The 19,749-nt window shown below is 35.4% G+C and overlaps 1 protein-coding gene across 1 annotated transcript in view; it reads left to right on the top strand.

Annotated features, from left to right (window-relative positions):
* The window catches only part of BRCC3 (BRCA1/BRCA2-containing complex subunit 3), a 62,249-nt gene that overhangs the window by 30,460 nt on the left and 12,040 nt on the right, over positions 1 to 19,749 (top strand). Inside the window, exon 8 of the mRNA XM_081793080.1 lies at positions 7,001 to 7,075. Coding sequence (XP_081649206.1) covers positions 7,001 to 7,075 — 75 coding nt within the window. The remainder of the gene's footprint in view (positions 1 to 7,000; positions 7,076 to 19,749) is intronic.

The raw sequence follows: 19,749 nt of genomic DNA, 5'->3' as shown, positions 1-19,749 counted from the left end.
GTACTGTGTGTCTTATTTATTTTTGCCATTCTGGTGAGTGCATAGTAGTGTTGCTTTAGTAATGGCTTTAGTTTGCATTTTGTTGATCACTAATAAAGTTGAAAACCTTTCCACACATTTTATAGCATTTATACATGGATACAGTCCTTCAGTTATATGTGGATGGATTCCTTGGGTTAAGCCCTATGTTCATAGCCACAAAATTAAAGTCAAACAATCAGAATGTTTTTATTTAGGTTCATAATGGGTATATAAAAATTTATTAGGTTGTATCAGTCAAAATTACATTTGGTTGGCAACTAAGCACAAACTGCAAAAATAGTACCTTAAGTAAAGTTAAATTCTCCATCACAGAAGTAAACAGGTAGACACTAAATGGTTGTCACTAGGGGAAACAAGCATCTTCTGTCTTGTTGCTCCATTTTACAGGGTCTCCAAATAGCCCAAGAAGAATGATAAGCTTTCAGGCTTACCATGATACTCTAAACATCAAATGGAAGGAAGTTTTTAAAAAAAGATCCCCTTCTTTTTAAGGAATCTTCTAGGTAGTACATATAACTTTTTTGTAAATGAGGCCTTTTGTGCACTAAGAAAGAGGATATTTAGAGCAGTTGCTTTTATACAGGATGTGTTGGAGGCAAATCAAGAAGTAAAAGCTGTAGTCCCTGCTGCTACATAGATTCTCACACGCACTGAGTAGTAAAGACTGCTGCAGAATTCAACCAGAAACTGTAAGGAATAAACATTGTGATAGGAAATATCAGGGATGTAGGAATTCATGAAAGGAAAAAGACAACCTAGACAGAAATGGAGAAGATATAACCCAGGAGCAGAATAAACATTCAATGAATGAATGACTACATAATTGAAAGAATAAATGAACATTCTATTCATCCCTTTTTTCAGTTGAGAACAGCTTAAAGTTACACAATACTGTGAGGGAGTTACTTTAACGTTTAATTGCTTATAATGATGGGTTTCACTTTGGGGGCTTAGTTCAAACACACACACACACACACACACACACACACACACACACACATAATCAGTTGTATACTTTGCATTAATAAACATCCTTTTTGAGTGGCACCAGGGTGGCTCAGTCAGTTAAGCATCCAACTTCGGCTCAGGTCATGATCTCACAGTTCGTGAGTTCTAGCCCCATGTTGGGCTCTGTGCTGATAGCTCAGAGCCTGGTGCCTGCTTCGGATTCTGTCTGTCCCCCCCCCCCCCCCCACCTCCAAAACTAAATATTAAAAAAAGAATTCCTCTTTAAAAGAGACAAAACACATCCTCTTTGAAATCTGTACTCCTATCTTTCTCAAAAGGAATAAAAGTGGGATGTCCCCAGTTATCTTAAGGATGTTATAAGCCATTAATTAATGGCTTATAAATGTCCCAGTTACACCAGATCCTCCCTCCCCTAAATGCAACATGCCTGAAGCCTATAGGTATTGCATATCTAGAGATAAAGCCAACCTCCCACCATACAGAAACATGATAATGAAAAAATAACCTTAAAAACAATACCCATTCATCTTTGTAATATATCCATGAGGGAAGCTACTGCAAGAAAAGAATACTACAGGTGAATATCCCTAATGAACAGGGATACAAAAATATTTTTTAAAGCTTATTTTTATCTGTTTTGAGAAAGGGATAGCAAGTGGGGGAGGGACAGAGACAGAGGGAGACAGAATCCCAAGCAGGCTCCACACTGCCAGTGCAGACCCTGATGCAAGGTTCAAGCTCACGAACTGTAAGATCATGACCTGAGCCGAAACCACAAGTCAGACACTTAATGGACTGAGCTGTCTAGGTGCCCTGGGATGCAAAATTCTTTAATAAAATACCATCAAACTGAATTCAACAGCACATTAAAAGGGTTATACACCATTAACAAGTGTACAAGTGTGATTTATCCCTGGGATATAAGGATGTTTCAACATATGAAAATAAATCAATTTGATACACCATATTAACAGAATGAAAGATTAAAACCACATGACCACCTCAATTGATGGTGAAAAAGCATTAAAAATCACCAAAATAGGTAGAGAAGGAACTTAATACAATAAAGGCCATGCATGAAAAGCCCACAGCTGATATTATAATCAATGGGGGGAAAATTGAAAGCTTTCCCTCTAAGATTCAGTGCAAAGGCAAAGATGTCCACTCTTGCCACTTCTATTCAACATAGTACCGGATGTGTTGGAGCAATCATATAAGACAAAGAAAAGGCATCCAAGTCAGGAGTAAAATTTATCTTGGATTACCGATGACATGATCACATATGTCAAAAATGCTAAAGACTCAACAACAACAACAAAAACTGATTAGGAATAATAAATTCCATAAAGTTGCAGAATACAAAACCAATATATAAAAATCAGTTGAATTTCTAAACACAAACCACAAACTATCCAAAAATGGAATTAAGAATACAATCCCCCCCCCCCAAAAAAAAGAATACAATCCCATTCATGATACCAACAAAAAGAATAAAATACTTGGGGATAAGCTTAACCAAAGTCAATTTCAGTACACTGAAAATTATAAAAACATTAATGAAGGAAATTAAAGACACAGGTAAATGGAAAGACATGCCATGTTCATGGATTGGAGGAACTAATATTGTTAAATGTCCATACTACTGAAAGTGATCTAAAGAGTCAGTGCATTCTCTATTAAAATCCTAATGGGATTTTTTACAGAAATAGAAAAAACAGTCCTAAAATCATATGGAATCACAAAAGACCCCAAATAGCTAAAGCAATCCTGAACAAGAATGAAGGTGGAGGCATCACACTTAGTGATCTGTAAATACATTACAAAGTTACTGTAATCAAAAAGTATGATACTGATATAAAAATTGACTTCTAGACCAATGGAACAGAATAGAAGGCCCAGAAATAAATCCACACATCTATGGTTGGCTGATCTTCAACAAGCATGCCAAGAATACACAATAAAATGAATAAATGATTTTGAAAAACTGGATATCCACATGTAGAAGAATGAAATTGGACCCTTTATTCATACCATATAGGAAAATTAGCTCAAAATGGATTAAAGACTTAAACATAAGACCTAGAAACATAAAACTAACTACTAGGATAAAATTTAGGAAAAAAGATTTTTGAGTTAGAACTTGGTAATGATTTTTTTGGATATGGCAACAAAAGCAAAAATAGACAACTGGGATTTCATCAAACTGGAAGTTTCTGCCCAGTAAAGGAAACAGTCGACAGAGTGAAATGGCAGCCTGAAATGGGAGATTAGGGGTTAATATCTAAAACATATAAGGAACTTGATAACAACAACTCAACCCAATTAAACATGCAAAGGACTTGACATTTCTCAAAAGAAGGCCTACAAATGGCCAACAGGAATTTGAAAAGGTGCTCAATGTCACTAATTATCAAGGATATATATATATATATATATATATATATATATATATATATGTATATGTATGTATATGTATATATATACTAATTATCAAGAATGTATGCACACACACACACACATATACATTGACTATGATTGAGCATTAATGTAGAAGGAAAATCTTAACATTTTCAACAACATGAATGAACCTGGAGGACATTATGCTAAGGGAAATAAGCCAGACACAGGAAGATAGATACTGAATTATCTCACTTATATATGGAACTAAAATAGTCAAAGTCCTAGCAGCAGAGAGTACAGAGTAGAATGGTGGTGGCCAGGGCTAAGAGGTGGGGGAAATGGGGAGATGTTGGTAAAAGGGTACAAAGTTTCAGTTATGCAAGATAAATTCTGGAGAGCTAATGTACAGCAATGTGACTATAGTTAACAATATTGTATACATGAAATTTGGTAAGAGAGTAACTCTTGTGTTCTCATCTCACTCACAATTGAACCTCTTTTTAAAATTATTTATTTAATGTATTTAATATATTTCTTTCACGATGATACCTCAATAAAACTGTTCATTGAAGTACAAAGCACTGCTTTCCTCTGAACTTCTGAATGACTTAATTTGAAACATTTTAAGTATTAAGAACAAACTTATTTTTGTAGGATGGTGAAAATTAGTGGTCTAAAAAAACTGTCGGAGGGAAAACTTTTTAGCTGGAAATTATCCTCCATGTTAGTTCCAGCAGTTTCAGAATGTGTTTGCCATTGTGTTCTCAGTAAACGGTGCTTCTCCTGTAAAGGAGAAGTGCTACTATAACGGGAAAAAAGAGAAGAATTGAATTCTCAGTCACTGGAGCCTAAAGTGCTTTGAAAGATCACTGAGTGTCTTTCTTAAATTTGAGTCTGTGGAAGTAAAGTGACTTATCCAAGACCATGCAGCTGGGCAAGTGCAGGGCCAAAGCTTACCCTTGTGTCTCCTGAGAATGTCAAGGCCCAAATCTATCTAAATTAAGAAGGCACTGATGAGGTCATCAAAATCATCAATAGAAGCACTGCTTCTGCACTAATAGAAACAGGTTTTTTAATGTTTATTTACTTATTTTGAGAGAGAGAAAGTGAGCGAGAGTAGGGGAGAAGCAGACACAGAGGGAGAGAGAGAATCCCCAGCAGGCTCCATGCTGTCAGCAGATGAGGGGCTTAGTCTCACAAACTGAGAGATCACGACCTGAGCAGAAATCAAGAGTCAGGCGCTTAACCAACTGAGCCCCCCAGGCGCCCCTAGAAACAAAGTTTGATTGGGCTAGAAGCAGATGATCCTTCTCTTCCTTTGTTTGAATTCCTGAGCCTTATCCTTGTCTTATCTTACTTTCCTTTAAAATTTTTGCTTCTGACTTTATTGGGTTACAAATGATCTAGAACATACATATAAATCAAGTTTAGGACTAGCATGTCATCACACATAAAATAACAGAGACACCAATGAACAATGAAAATTATGGCGCCCATTGAGTGTTCTGGGGGTTTTTAACCACCTTAATATTTAAGACCTTATTTTAGCTGCACAGTGCTATTTGTTTTCTTGCTTGTTTGTTCATTGTTCATTTTTCAAACAGCTTTTTCAAGGCATAATTGATATATACACAACTGTACATATTTAATGAATACAATTTGATGAGTTTGGACATACGTAAATAGATGTCATACCATCACTCTAATCAAGGTAATGGACACATCCAGTACCTCCAAAGTTTCCTTGTGTCCTTTGTGGGTTTTTTTTTTTTTTTTGGATTCATTTTAATTTTGTTTTTGTGGTAAGAAGAGAACGTGAGATCTACCCTCTTAACAGAGTTTGAAGCGCACTGTACCTTATTGTTAACTACAGGCAAATCTTTACAACTTATTCATGTAGCATAACTGAAGCTTTATGCCCCTTGAATAACAACCCCCCCCCCCCCCTTATCCCTACCCCCGTCCCCTAGCAACCACTATTGTATTCTCTGCTTCTAGGAGTTTGACTGTTTTTAGAAATATGTTTAATTTTCTTTGTAGCATTTATCCCTAACACAAATTAATCATTCATTTATTTACAGTCTCTTCCCTCCATTACACTGTTATCTCCATAATTGTGGGGATCTAGTCCATGTTGTTCACTAGTGCCTAGAGCAGGGCCTGCCACATCATAGCCATTCAGTAACTCTCTCTTGAGTGGTTGATTGTGTGATTGTTTCTTTAAGTATGTCCCCTTTTCCATCGCTGACGCTGTTTACTTGTGTTTTCTCTTTTTTCTTGCTTGTGTTGCCAGAGGCTTATCTATTTTGTTGGTTTTTTCAAAGGTCCAGCTTTATGTTCTCTAGATCAATTCAGTTTCTTAGCTTTTTAAAAAACTTCCACTTTTCTCTTCATTAATTTCTTCCTTCTATTTCATGTACATTTTATTGTTGCTGTGTTGTTCTTATTATTTTTATCCTAAATTCATGAGGTGAAAAGTAGGCTCGTTTTCTATCTCCCTTGTTTTCTCATAAATACTTCTAAGGCTATACGTATTCCTCCTCACTGTGGCCTCATTCCAGAGGTTTTGATGTGTGGTAGTTACAATGGCTTTTGTTTGTTTGTTTTTTTACTTCTGATTTGTGTTTCCAGTCGTTATTTTCTCTTCAACCTAAGAGTTATTTAGAAGTGCATTTAAAAATTTCCAGATTTGTCAGTTTAGGAGGTTGTTTTTTTTAATTTTTTTTTTTGCTATTACTTTAATTTTTAACACATTATCGTAACTGTGGCCTGTGTGATATTGGCTTTATGGAAATTTTTTGATATTTCCTTTGTTACCTAGAAAAGAGGTTCGCAGATGACAGCCTGTAGGCCACATGGGCCTGGTGCCTATTTTGTAAATTAAGTTTTATCGGAACACAGCTGCACTCATTTGTTTACTGGTTACAACTGCACTGCTGAGTGGTTGGGATAGAGACTCTGTGGCCTATGCAGCTTAAAACATTGACTATCTGGACTTGTCATAAAAAGTTTGCTGGACTGATAACTTAAAACATGGCCAATTTTTGTGACTTTTTCATAGGGATCAAAAAATACGTATATTGTCTCTTGGGTCTCCGTCCCTTATATCCTTGTTAGAATAAGCTGGTTAAGTTATGTTGTAGTGATCCTTATATCCTTTTCTCATAGTTTGTGCTTTTGATTATACATATCTGAGACAGATGTATATAAATTTCCCATCCACTTGTATATTTTAGTCAGGGTTAGCTTTAGGTATTTTGAGGCTGTATTGTTATTGCATAAAGAGCATATAAAGGTTCATAACTATTATATGATCCTGTTGTGTTTTCCTTCATAAAATATGTAATAGCCTTCTTTGCCCATTTGCGCATTTATTAATGCATGCTTTCTAGAGAATATTATTGTTCCTGTCAGGTTTAGGTTGAACTAAATATATTAGGGAAATAATAAATAACAGTTTAAACAAGAAAGATTATTTCTTTCTTGAGTAGAAGTCTGGACATAAGTATTCCAGGGCTCTATGATGTCATCAGGGACCCAGGCTCCTACCTTCTGCTTCACCATCTTGGTATATGGTTTCCATCCTAAGGTCCCCTCATGGTCCACGAGACTTCTGGAGTTCCAGCCAGCACATCTCCATTGAGGGCCAGAAGGAAGAGGAAAGGTAGGAGGGCAAAAAGGGGCCCATCCTAGCTCAGCAAATTTCTAATAAGTGACCTCAGAAGTCCCAGAAAACAATTCCATCTCCTTCTCATTGGCAGAACTTAGTGAAGCAGTCACACCTAAGCTACCAGGGAGGCCCGTCAGGTAACTTTGCCTTGGCTAAAAATGGGCATTCTGTTACCAAGGAGGAAGGTGACACTGGATATTTTGGAGTAGTCAGTCAGCAGTCTCTGCCACTGCCTGTTGCATGTTGTAGTCGTTGTTACTAGCATTTTCCTTTTATAACTTTTATTGTCAACCTTCCTCAGTTATTTTGTTTCAGGTATGTTCCTTATAAATAGAATATAGCAAGATCTTGAGTTACTTGGTTTTAAACAATGAGAGCATCTGTCTATTAATAGGTGAGTGTAATGCATTCACTTTATTATCGTGGCTGATACATGTGGCAGTGTTCCTGCAATGACATTTTTGCCTTCTGTTTGCCATGCTTTCTGTTTAATTCTTTTTATGTTTCCTACCATTTGTTACACTGAGTGAGTTTTCTGTTTTTTTCTGTTTTAGAAGTTGTATTTACTGCTTTGATTCTTTTCGTTATTACTCTTAATGTTTTTTAACATTCGTTTTTTAAAATAATTTCAAATTTACGGAAAAGTTGCAAGAATAGTACAAAGGATTCCTGTGTACCCTTTACACAGATTCCTCAAATATCAAAATTTTATCATATTTCATTATTATTTTTTTTCTTTATACCTATGGATGGTTTTTCCTGAACCATGTGAGAGCTAAGTTACACACATGATGGACGTTTCCTAAAGAACTGGTACATTTTCTTACATAAAAAAAATAAAATAGTTTCAGGACATTAAACTTCATACAATACTATTACCTAATCCACAGAAAGTATTCAAATTTTACCAGTTTTCCTAATAACATTCCGTATAGCAGGAAAAGACCACTTTATTTTGGTCCACGTGCAGCTTCACATACTGCATGTAATTATCATGACCTGGAGTCTCCTTTGATCGGAAACAATTCTTTTGCCCTCTGTGAACATAGTATTTTTGAAGATTGTAGGCCAGTTATTTTGGAAAATGTCCCTCATTTTGGGTTTGTTTTCATTTTATCATAATAAGCTTCAGATTAAGCACTTTTGGCAATAACACCACAGAAGGGATGTTGTATTCTTCTCAGTGATTTGTATCAAGAGGCACATGGTGTCAATTTGTGCCATTATTGGTGGTTTCAACTTTGACCAGATGCTTAAGGTAGTGTCTATGAGGCTTTTCCACTATAAGCTTACTATTCTTCCCTTTGAAATGAATAAGTATATTGTGGGGACTTTTACCATTCATCAATGATTCTTTCCTAAATTATTTATTACTAAGGTGGTTCTCAAAAGCAATGTTCTAATTCCATCATTCCTTTTACATTTACCAGATGGCATTCTACTCTCAGGAAGGGCTTTCTCTGCCCATCTGTTTATTTAATCCTTTATTTATTAAAAAATTTTTAAGGCTTATTTATTTTAGAGAGGGAGAGTATGTGCATGTGCGTGCAAGCAGGGGAGAGGCAGACAGAGGTGGACAGAAAAGTGGGCTCTGCGCTGACAGCAGAGAGCCCGATGCAGAGCTCAAACTCACAAACCATGAGATCATGACCTAAGCTGAAGTCAGGCGCTTAGCCGGCTGAGCCACCCAGGCGTCCCTCATTTATTTATTTATATTCATGTGTGTGTCTGTATTCTTTATTTTGTTCAATGGGTTCTAATCCATTATTATCATTAGCTATTTTGAGGCATACATTGTTTCAGAATCAACCAGTGGAAGCTCCTCCCGTGTTCTTTTGCCATATTCTCCTTATTCTTTGAGCACTACTTGATTTTCTGGCACAAGAAGATGTTCCACCTTCCTCTTGTTCTTTCCCGGATTCAGCTCTCGATTCAGCATTCCTCCAAGGAGCCCTGGTTCCTTTTATTTTTTAACAGCTTTATTGAGGTATAATTGACATACAATAAACTACACACATTTAAAGTATATAATTTGCCAATTTGCCAATAAATTATATTTAAAAAATAAAATGATGTAAAGATCAAAAAAGCAAAAAAGTATATAATTTAATGAGTTTTCACATGTGCACACTTGTTTATACCATCACCACAATCAAGATAATGAAAATATCCATCACCCTCAAAATGTTCTTCGGATCCCTTTGTAATTCCTCCCTCTCATCACTCCCTGTCCCTCCTCCAACCCCAGGAAACCCTGATCTGTGGTCACTATAGAGTAGTCTGCATTTTCTATGGGAAAATATACATACGTATAGAATCATAGAATATGTACTCTTTTTTGTCTGTCTCATTTCATACACCAGAATTATTTTAGGATTCATCCATGTTATAGCATGTATCAATAGTTTACACCTTTTATTACAGAAAAGTATTAAATTATATAAATAGTAGCACAATTTGTTTATCCCTTTGCTTGCTGATAGACATTTGAGTTCATTGCAGTCTCGGTTTATTACAAATAAAGCTACTTTGAACTTCTGTGTACAAGTCTTTGTGTGGATATGTGCTTTCTCTTCCCTTAGGGAGATACTTAGGAGCACACTGGCTGAATTATATGGTACATGTATATTTAACTTTCTAAGAAATTGCCAGACTATTTTCCAAAACAACCTGCTTATATTTTTGACTGGGATTATATTGAATATTGATCATTTTGGGGAGAACTGACATCTTAATAATATTGAGTGTCCCAATCTATGAACATGGCATATGTCTCCGTTTATTTTAGGTCTTTAATTTTCTCAACAATGCTTTGTAGGTTTCAGCATACAAGTTTGCATATCTTTTGTCAGATTTATCCGTACACATTTCATATTTTTATCCTATTGTAAATACTATTGTTTTAATTTCAATTTCCTATTCTTCATTGCTACTATATAAAAATACAATTGATTTTGTATATTGAGTTTATATCCTACCTTGCTAAACTTATTTGTTAATTTTAGTACCCTATTTGAACAGTCCATTGGATTACCCACATAGATTTTCATCTGTGAATAAAGGCAGTTTTTACTCCTTCCTTTCTAATCTAGATGCATTCTGTTTATTTTTCTTACCTTACTGTACTCATTGAAACCTCTAATAAACTGCTGAATACAACTGGTGAGAGCAGTCATGGTAGCTCTGTTCCTGATCTTTGGGGAAATCATTCAGTTTTCTACTATTAAGTATGATGTTACCTGAAGGTTTTTTTTCCCTTACTGATTTGAGGAAGTTTCCTTCTATTCCTAGTTTATTGAGAGTTCTCTTTTTCTTCAGTAATAAATGTTGCATTTTATCCAATGCTTATTTGTATCTATAGTGCTTTTCTTTTTTAGTCTGTTAATATTGATGAATTACATTGACTGATTGTTTTGATTGCTAAACCAACTCACATTCCTGGGAAAAACTCCATCATTCGTGATGAATGATCCATTTTATGTACTGCTAGATTTGATTTGCTAAAATTTTGTTCACAATTTTACATACATGAGAGATATTAGTTTGTAGTTTTCTTGTAAAGTCCTTCTCTGGCTTTGGCATCAGAGAAATCCTGACTTCAGAAGGAGAGTTCAGCAGTATTGCCTCCTTTTCAATTTAATGGAAGAGTTTTTGTAGAATTGATATTCTTTCTTCCTTTTTAGTAGAGTTCACCAGTCAAACCTTCTGGGCCTGGAGTATTCATTGTGGGAAGATTTTTAACTACCAATTTGATTTATTTAATAGATATAGGGCTATTCAGATTATATAGTTCTTCTTGAATAAGCTTTGGTAATTTGTGTCTTTCAAAGGACTTATTTCATCTAAGTGGTTGAATTTATTGGTATAAAGTTGTTATGATAATATCTTTTATTGGTTATTATCTGTAAAATCATAGTAATGTCTCTCTCATTACTATATTGGTAATTTGTTTATTTTTTCTGATAAATCTGGCTAGAAGTGCAATAATTTTACTGGATATGTCAAAGAATAACCTTTGGTTTCATTGGTTTTCTCTGTTTTTCTGTGTACTGTTCCATTTGTGTCAACTCTGATATGTTATTTCCTTCTTTTTGCTTACTTTTTTTTTTTTTTTAAATTGAGAGAGAAAGTGCAAGTAAGCGAGGGTGGAGTAAGAGAGGGAGAGGGAGAGAATCACATGAGGGTCAGAGAGAGAGAGAGAAAGAAAAGTGAAGCTCATGTTCGCCCAAAGCAGGGCTCAAACTCACCTGATGCAGGACTCGGACACACATACTGCAAGATCATGACCTGAGCTGAAGTTAGATGCTTAACCAGCTGAGTCACAGGCACCCTCTTTTCACTTACTTTGAGCTTCACTTGTTCTTTTTTCTATTTTTTTAAGGTGGATGGAAGCTGAGTTTATTTGAGATCTATTTTCTTTTTTTCTATATAAATTTGTGTAAATTTCCAAGTATTCCTTTAGTTGTATCCCACAAATCTTACTGTGTTTTCATTTTTATTCAGTTCAAAACATTTTGTATTTTTCCTTTTTGACTTCCTGATTAATCCACAGATTATTTATTTAGTTAGTTTTCTGTTTTATTGAGATATAAACAGCAGAACATTGTATAAGTTTCAGGTATAGAGCATAATGATTTGATATATGTAAATATTGCGAAATAATTGGCACAAGTTTAGTTAACATTGGCCACCTTGCATAGTTACAAATTGTTTCTTTTGTGTGTGTGTGATGAGAACTTTTAAGATGTACTCTCTTAGTAACTTTCAAACATATAATACAGTATCGTTTTTGTTTGTTTTAGAGAACGAGAGAGAGAGAGAGAGAGAGAGAGAGAGAGCGAGCGAGCAAGTGGGGAAGAGGGGCGGAGGGAGAGAGGAGAGAGGGAAAATCCCAAGCAGACTCTAGCTGTCAGTGCAGAGCCTGATGTGGGGCTTGACCCAATGAACTGTAGGATCATGACCTGAGCCAAAATCAAGAGTCCGACGCTCAACTGACTGAGCCACCCAGGTGCCACTATGATACAGTATTGTTAACTGTAGTCATCATGTTCCACATTACATCCCCAGGACTTATTTATCTCATAATTAGATGAACTTGTCTATTAAAGAAAATGGTTTTAAAATTAGATACTAAAGTCAAAACCAACTCTATGAGCCATAAGAGTCAAACAAAATACAAAGATTCAGGAAGGCTAAAACTAAAGGTATGTGGGAACAGTAATACGGCGGGGCTGCAGTCATAGCCAGAGCAGGACCAAGGCAAGGAGGTCCACTATTGCACGATTTCTTCTCTTTTTTTCTTTTTTTGGCATATTTTCAGTGAGATTTTTTTCCTTATTTTATTTTTTCAAGTTTTTATTTAAATTCCAGTTATGTAACATGCAGTATAATATTAGTTTCAGGTGTGCAATACAGTGATGCAACACTTCTGTACAACACCTGGTGCTCATCACCACAAGTGCACCCCGTGATCCCTGTCTCCTATTTAACCATTCCCCACCCATCTCTTCTGGTGACCATCAGTTCCTTTTCTATACTTAAGAATCTGTTTCTTGGTTTCTCTCTTTTTTTCCCTTTGCTTGTTTGTTTCTTAAATTCCCCATATGAGTGAAATCATATGGTATTTGTCTTTCTCTGACTGACTTATTTAGCTTAGCATAGTACTCTCTAGCTCCATCCATGTTATTGAAAATGGCGAGATTTCATTCTTTTTTATGGTCAAGTAATATTCCATTGTTTGTATATGTGTGTGTGTGTGTATGTGTGTATATACATATATATACACACATATACACATACAACACACACACACACACACACACACACACACACACACCATTTCTTCTTCATTCATCAGTCAATGGACACTTGGGCTGTTTCTATATTTTGTCTATTGTAGATAATGCTGCTGTAAACATTGGAGTCATGACGCCCTTTGTATTTGTATGTTTGTATTCCTTGGGTAAACACTTAGTAGTGCAATTGGTAGATAATAAAGTAGTTCTAATTTGTAACTTTTTGAGGAACCTCCATACTGCTTTCCACAGTGGAGGCACCAGTTTGCATTCCCACCAACAGTACAAGAGGGTTCCTCTTTCTCCACATCCTCGCCAACACCTATTGTTTCTTGTGTTGTTGATTTTAGCCCCTCTGACAGATGTGAGGTGATATCTCATTGTAGTTGTGGTTTGTATTTTCCTGATGATCAGTGATGTTGAGCATCTTTTTTTTTTTTATTTTTTAATATATGAAATTTACTGTCAAATTGGTTTCCATACAACACCCAGTTGATGTTGAGCATCTTTTCACGTGTCTGTTGGCCATCTGGATGTCTTCTTTGGAAAATGTGTATTCATGTCTTCTGCCCATTTTTAATTGGATTATTCATTTATTGGGTGTTGAGTTTTATAAGTTCTTTATATTTTAGATACTAATCCTTTATCACATATGTCATTTGCAAATATCTTCTCCCATTCCATAGGTCGCCTTTTAGTTTTGTTAATTGTTTCCTTTGCTGTGCAGAAGTATTTTAGTTTCATGAAGTCCTAATAGTTTATTTTTGCTTTAGTCTCCCTTGCCTCAGGGGACATATCTAGTAAGAAGTTGCTATGGCTGATGTCAAAGAAGTTACTGCCTGTGTTCTTCTCTAGGATTTTGATGGTTTCCTGTCTCACATTTAGGTCTTTCATCCATTTTGAATTTATTTTTGTGTATGGTGTAAGAAAGTGGTCCAGGTTCATTCTTCTGCATGTTGCTGTCCAGTTTTCCCAACACCAGTTGTTGAAGTGACTGTCTTTTTTCCATTGGATATTCTTTCTTGCTTTGTCAAAGATTAATTGACCATATAGTTGTCAGTTCATATCTGGGTTTTATGTTCTGTTATATTGATCTATGTGTCTATTTTGTGCCAGTACCTTATTGTCTTCATCACTACAGCTTTGTGATATAACTTGAAGTCTGGAATTGTGATGCATCCAGCTTTGCTTTTCTTTTTCAAGGTTGCTTTGGTTATTTGTGGTCTTTTGTGGTTCCATACAAATTTTAGGATGGTTTGTTCTAGCTCTGTGAAAAATGCTATTGGTATTTTGGTAGAGATTGCATGAAATGTGTAGATTGCTTTGGGCATTATAGACATTTTAACAGTATTCTTCTTATCTATAAGTGTGGAATGTCTTTTCAGGTCTTTGTGATATCTTCAGTTTCTTCACCAGTGTTTTATAGTTTTCAGAGTACAGGTCTTTCACCTCTTTGATTAGGCTAGGCTTATTCCTAGGTATCTTATTATTATTGGTGTAATTGTAAATGGGATTGATTCTGGGGTGCCTGGGTGGCTCAGTCGGTTGAGCATTCAACTCTTGATTTTGGCTCAGATCATGATCCCAGGGTTGTGGGATCAAGTCCCGCATTGGGCTTCATGCTCAGCGTGGAACCTACTTGGAATTCTCTTTCACTCTCCCTCTGCTCCTTTTTACCACTTGTGTGCTCCCCTCTCTCTAAGAAATAGATAGATAGATAGATAGATAGATAGATAGGATCGATTCCTTAATTACTCTTTCTGCTACTTCATTATTGGTGCATAGAAATGTAACAGATTTTTGTACGTTGATTTTGTATCCTGTGATTTCACTGAATTCGTATATCAGTTCTAGCACTTTTCTGGTGGAGTCTTTTGGGTTTTCTATATAGAATGTCATGTTGTCTGCAAATAGTGAAAGTTTTATTTCTTCCTTGCCAAATTGGATGCCTTTTATTTCTTTGTGTTGTTTTAGTGCAATGGCTAGGAATTCTGGTACTATGTTAAATAGCAGTGGTGAGGGTGGACATCCCTGTCTTGTTCCTGACCATAGAAGAAAGCTCTCAGGTTTTCCCATTGAGAATGATATTATATGTGGGTTTTTTCTTATATGACCTTTATTATGTTGAGGTATGTTTCCTCTAAACCTAATTTTTTGAGGGTTTTCATCATCAATGGATGTTGTACTTTGTCAAATGCTTTTTGTGCATCTATTGAAATGATCATGTGGTTGTTATCCTTTCTGTTACTAATGTGGTGTATCATGTTGATAGATTTGTGAATATTGAACCACCCTTGCAGCCCAGGAATATATCACACTTGATCGTGGTGAATGATTTTTTAATGTAGTGTTGGATTTGGTTTGCCAATATTTTATTGAGAAGTTTTGCATCTATCTTCATTGTCATTCTTTTTTTAAAATATAATTTATTGTCAAATTAGCTAACATACAGTGTATACAGTGTGCTCTTGGCTTTGGGAGTAGATTCCCATGATTCATTGCTTACATACAACACCCCGTGCTTATCCCAACAAGTGCCCTCCCCAGTGCCCAACCCCTCTTTTTCCTCTCCCCTTGCTCCCCCCACATCAACACTCAGTTTGTTCTGTGTATTTAATAGTCTCTTATGGTTTGCCTCACTCTCTGTACTTTTTCCCCCCTCTTTTTCCCCCGTGGTCTTCTGTTAAGTTTCTCAGATTCCACGTATGAGTGAAAACATGATATCTGTCTTTCTCTGACTGACATTTCACTTAGCATAATACCCTCCAGTTCCATCCACATTGTTGCAGATGGCAGGATTTCATTCTTTCTCATGGCTGAGTAGTATTCCATTAATGGGATCTTTGTCTGGTTTTGGTATTAGGGTAATACTGGCCTCACAGAATGAATTTGGAAGCTTTTCTTCCATTTCTATTTTTTGGAATAGTTTGAGAAGAATAGGTATTAACTCTTCTTTAAATCTTTGGTAGAAATCGCCTGTCTAGGTATCTGATCCTGGACTTTTGTGTGTTGGGAGATTTGTTCTTACTGATTCAATTTCTTTGCTGGTTATGGGTCTGTTAAAGTTTTCTATTTCCTCCTGTTTCAGTTTTGATAGTTTATAGGTTTCTAGGAATTTATCCATTTCTTTCAGGTTGTCCAATTTGTTGGCATATAGTTTTCCATAGTATTCTCTTATAATTGTTAATATTTGTATGGTGTGGGTTGTTATTTCTCTTCTTTTATTTGTGATCTTATTTATTTGGGTCCTTTCTCCTTTCTTTTTGATAAGTCTGGCTAGAGGTTTATCAATTTTATTAATTTTTTCAAAGAAACAGTTCCTGGTTTCATTGATCTTTTCTATTGTTTTTTTTTTTTTTTTCAGTTTCTGTCTCATTTATTTCTGTTCTATTCTTTATCATTTTCTTCCTTCTGCTGGCTTTAGGCTTCGTTTGTTGTTCTTTTTCTAGCTCCTTTAGGTGTAAGGTTAGCTTGTTTGAGATTTTCCTTCTTGAGGTAGCCCTGTATTGACTGATTTTCTGGTTGAGCCATTCATTGTTTAATAGCAGGTTATTTAGCCTCCATGTATCTGTGGTCTTTTCCAAAGGTTTTCTTGATATGTATCTAGGTGCCATTTTCTTACTTGTTTTGTGGTGGTTTTTGTAGTTTTTCCCTGATCCTTTCTTCTCTTGCTCCCTTTCATGTTTTGTTAGCTTTCTTTAGTGATATCTTAGATTCCTTTCTCTTTATTCTTTGCATAGCTATTACTGATTTTTGACTTGTGGTTACCAATAGGTTTGTATATAACATCTTCTGAATGTTACAGTCTATGTTAAGTTGATGGTTGCTTAAGTTACTCCTGTACCCCCCATGTTTTAGGTTTATGGTGTCATATTTTAATCCTTTCATTTTATGACTCCCTTGACTGATTTTTGGAGAAATACTTATTGTTACAGCTTTTCTATTTTTTACTTTTAATACTCTCACTTTTGGTCTTTCATTTCAACTCAAAGAATCCCCTTTAATATTTCTTATAGGGTTGGTTTAGTTGTCATGAACTCCTTTAGTTTTTGTTTGTCTGGGAAGCTATCTCTCCTGTTCTGAATGACCACCTTGCTGGATAGAGTATTTTTGGCTGCAGGTTTTTCCCATTCAGTACTTTGAGTGTATCATGCCACTCTCTTCTGGCTTGCCCAGTTTCTGTTGAGAAATCTGCAGCTACCATTATGGGTTTTCCCTTAAGCTAAGGACTTCTTTTGTCTTGCTGCTTTTAAGGGTTTTTTTCATTATCATTATATTTTACAAATTTAATTACAATATGTCTTGGTATTGGCCTGCTTTTGTTGATTTTGATGGGAGTTCTCTGTGCCTCTGGATCTGGATGTTTGTTTCCTTCCTCAGATTAGGGAAGTTTTCTGTTGTTATTTCTTGAAATAAATGTTCTGCCCCCTTTTCTTCTCTTCTTCTGGGATTTCTATAATATGAATTTATTATGAATGTTATTACATTCAATGGAGTCACTGAGGTCCCTAAGTCTATTCTCATGTTCCATAATTCTTTCTCTCTTTTGTTCAGCTTCATTATCTTCCATTATTTTCTCTTCTATCTCACTAATCTGTTACTCTGCTTCTTCCAGACTGCTGCACAATGCATCAGGCCTGTTTCAAATCTCATTTATTGCATTCTTCATTTTTGATCCTTTTTCTTAAGTGTTTTATCTCTGGATCCGGAGGTTATTTAGAAGTATGTTATGTAGCTTCTAAATACTTTGGTATTTCCATATCTTTCTGTTGTTGATTTCCAATTTAATTCCACTGTGTTCAGAATAAAATACTTTATGTGACTTGAATCCTTTAAAAATTATGGAGAATGTGTTATGGCCCAGTATATGGTCTATAGGTAAACTTTCTGTGTGTATTTGAAAAGTTGTTCTACTGTTGGGTGAAGTGTGCCTATAAATATCAATTAGATCAAGTTGTTTTATAGTGCTTTTCAAGTCTTTATCCTTACTGATATTTGTGTCTACTGTTCTATCAATTTTTGAGAGAAGGTTTTTGAACCCTCCAGCTATAATTGTGGATCAGTCTGTTATTATAGTTCTATCAGTTTTTTATTAATATCTTCTTAAGCTCTGTCATTAGGTGTATACATGTTTAGGACTGTTATGTATTTTTTATGAATTCACCTTCTTGTCATTATGAAATTACCTTCTCCATCCCTGTTAATATTCTTTGCTCCAAAATCAACTTTGTCTGATATTAATATAGCTATACCTACTCTCTTTTGAGTATTGTTAGCACGTTTTGTCTTTTTACTTTTAGCTTATTTTTGTCTTTAAATTTAAAGTGTAATTCTTGTAGTTAGCATATAGTTGGGTCTTCCTTACCATCTTGCTGTTTGTTTTTTATTTGTCTTATCTGATTTATGTTCACCTTTTCCTCTTTTGCCTTCTTTTGGATTGAGTAATTTTTATGATTTAATTTTATCCCCTTTTTAGGTCTATTAGCTATAATTTTTTGTTATGTTACTTCAGTGCTTGCTTTAGGGAATATAGCACATCGTCACCATTGACATATTGGGTGGGATAACTGTAGTGGTGGTGGGACTCCTGTATATTTTGGGGTGTTGGGCAGTAGCATCCCAGGCCTTTACCTGCTAGATGCCAGGAGCACCTCCTCAGTTGTAGCAATAAGAAATGTTTCCAGACATTGCCAGATGTTTCCTGAAGGGGAAAACCATCTCTGGTGAAAAACCGCTGGTTTACATATTTTTACTTATCGCAGTCTGCCTTCAAGTGGTATTATAGTAGTTCACATGAACTATTAAGAACCTGGGAACACTATACATCCACTTCTCTCCTGGTTTTTGTGCTAACGTACACAACACGTAGATTTTACTTGTTTGTATGTTATAAAAACATGTTGTTATTTCGTTTTACTTTAAACAATTGACTATCTTTTCAAGAAATTTAAATAAAAAAGTGTCATGTAGACAGACATATAGATATCTATATATACATAGTTATACAGACATATATACATATATATAGTTATACATATAAATATGTATGTATATAGTTATAATGGTTATTTTAAGATGCTTGTCCGCTAATTCTTTCATCTTTGATATTTCTGTTTCTGTTGACTTATTTTTTCTTGTTTATGGGTCACATTTTTCTGCTTTTTCCTATGCCTAGTAATCTTATATGAATGCCAGGTATCGTTAATTTCACTAATTGTCCCTTTGAGGTTTCGTATCTAGCCAGAAAGCACTTTGCTTACCAGCTTTTCTCTTTTAGCTTTTTTATTGTTAGGAAAAAAACTCATGTACCTCACCTTATTTTTTTTTCCTTTCTAAGGAAAAGTTAATAGGCTTCTGCAACTCTAAGGAATACTTTGTCGCCAAAAATTAAGGAACATTTGGACTGAGTAGATTGGAAGGTATGGAGAAAGAAAAAGGAGTTAAACCACTCATTCCCAAACTTGGCTGAGCACTGGAATCACCCAAGTAGTTTAAAAAATACACTGAGCCTATCTAAAAAGGCTACATACTACACAATTCCAACTATAGGACATGCTACAAGAGGAAAAGCTATAGAAACAGTAAAAAGATTGCCAGGGGTTAGGGAGAAAAGAGGACTTTTAGGGCAGCGAAATTATTCTGTATGATATTATAATGGGGTACATGCCATTATACATTTGTGAAAACCCACAGAATGTACACCAAGAGTGAGTCCTAATGTAAACTATAGACTTCGTGTGATATTGATAAGTCACTGTAGGCTTACCAGTTATTACAAAGGTACTACTCCGGTGCAGGATGTTGCTAATGCTATATGCGTGTGTGGGGACATCTCTGTACCTTCCTCTCCATTTTGCCATGAACCTAAAACTG

Source organism: Panthera onca, chromosome X, assembly GCF_046562875.1.
Source record: "Panthera onca isolate mPanOnc1 chromosome X, mPanOnc1 haplotype 2, whole genome shotgun sequence".
NCBI classification, from domain to species: Eukaryota; Metazoa; Chordata; class Mammalia; order Carnivora; family Felidae; genus Panthera; species Panthera onca.
The sequence above is the reverse complement of the archived record's forward strand: the minus strand, read 5'-3'. Positions and strand labels throughout refer to the sequence as shown.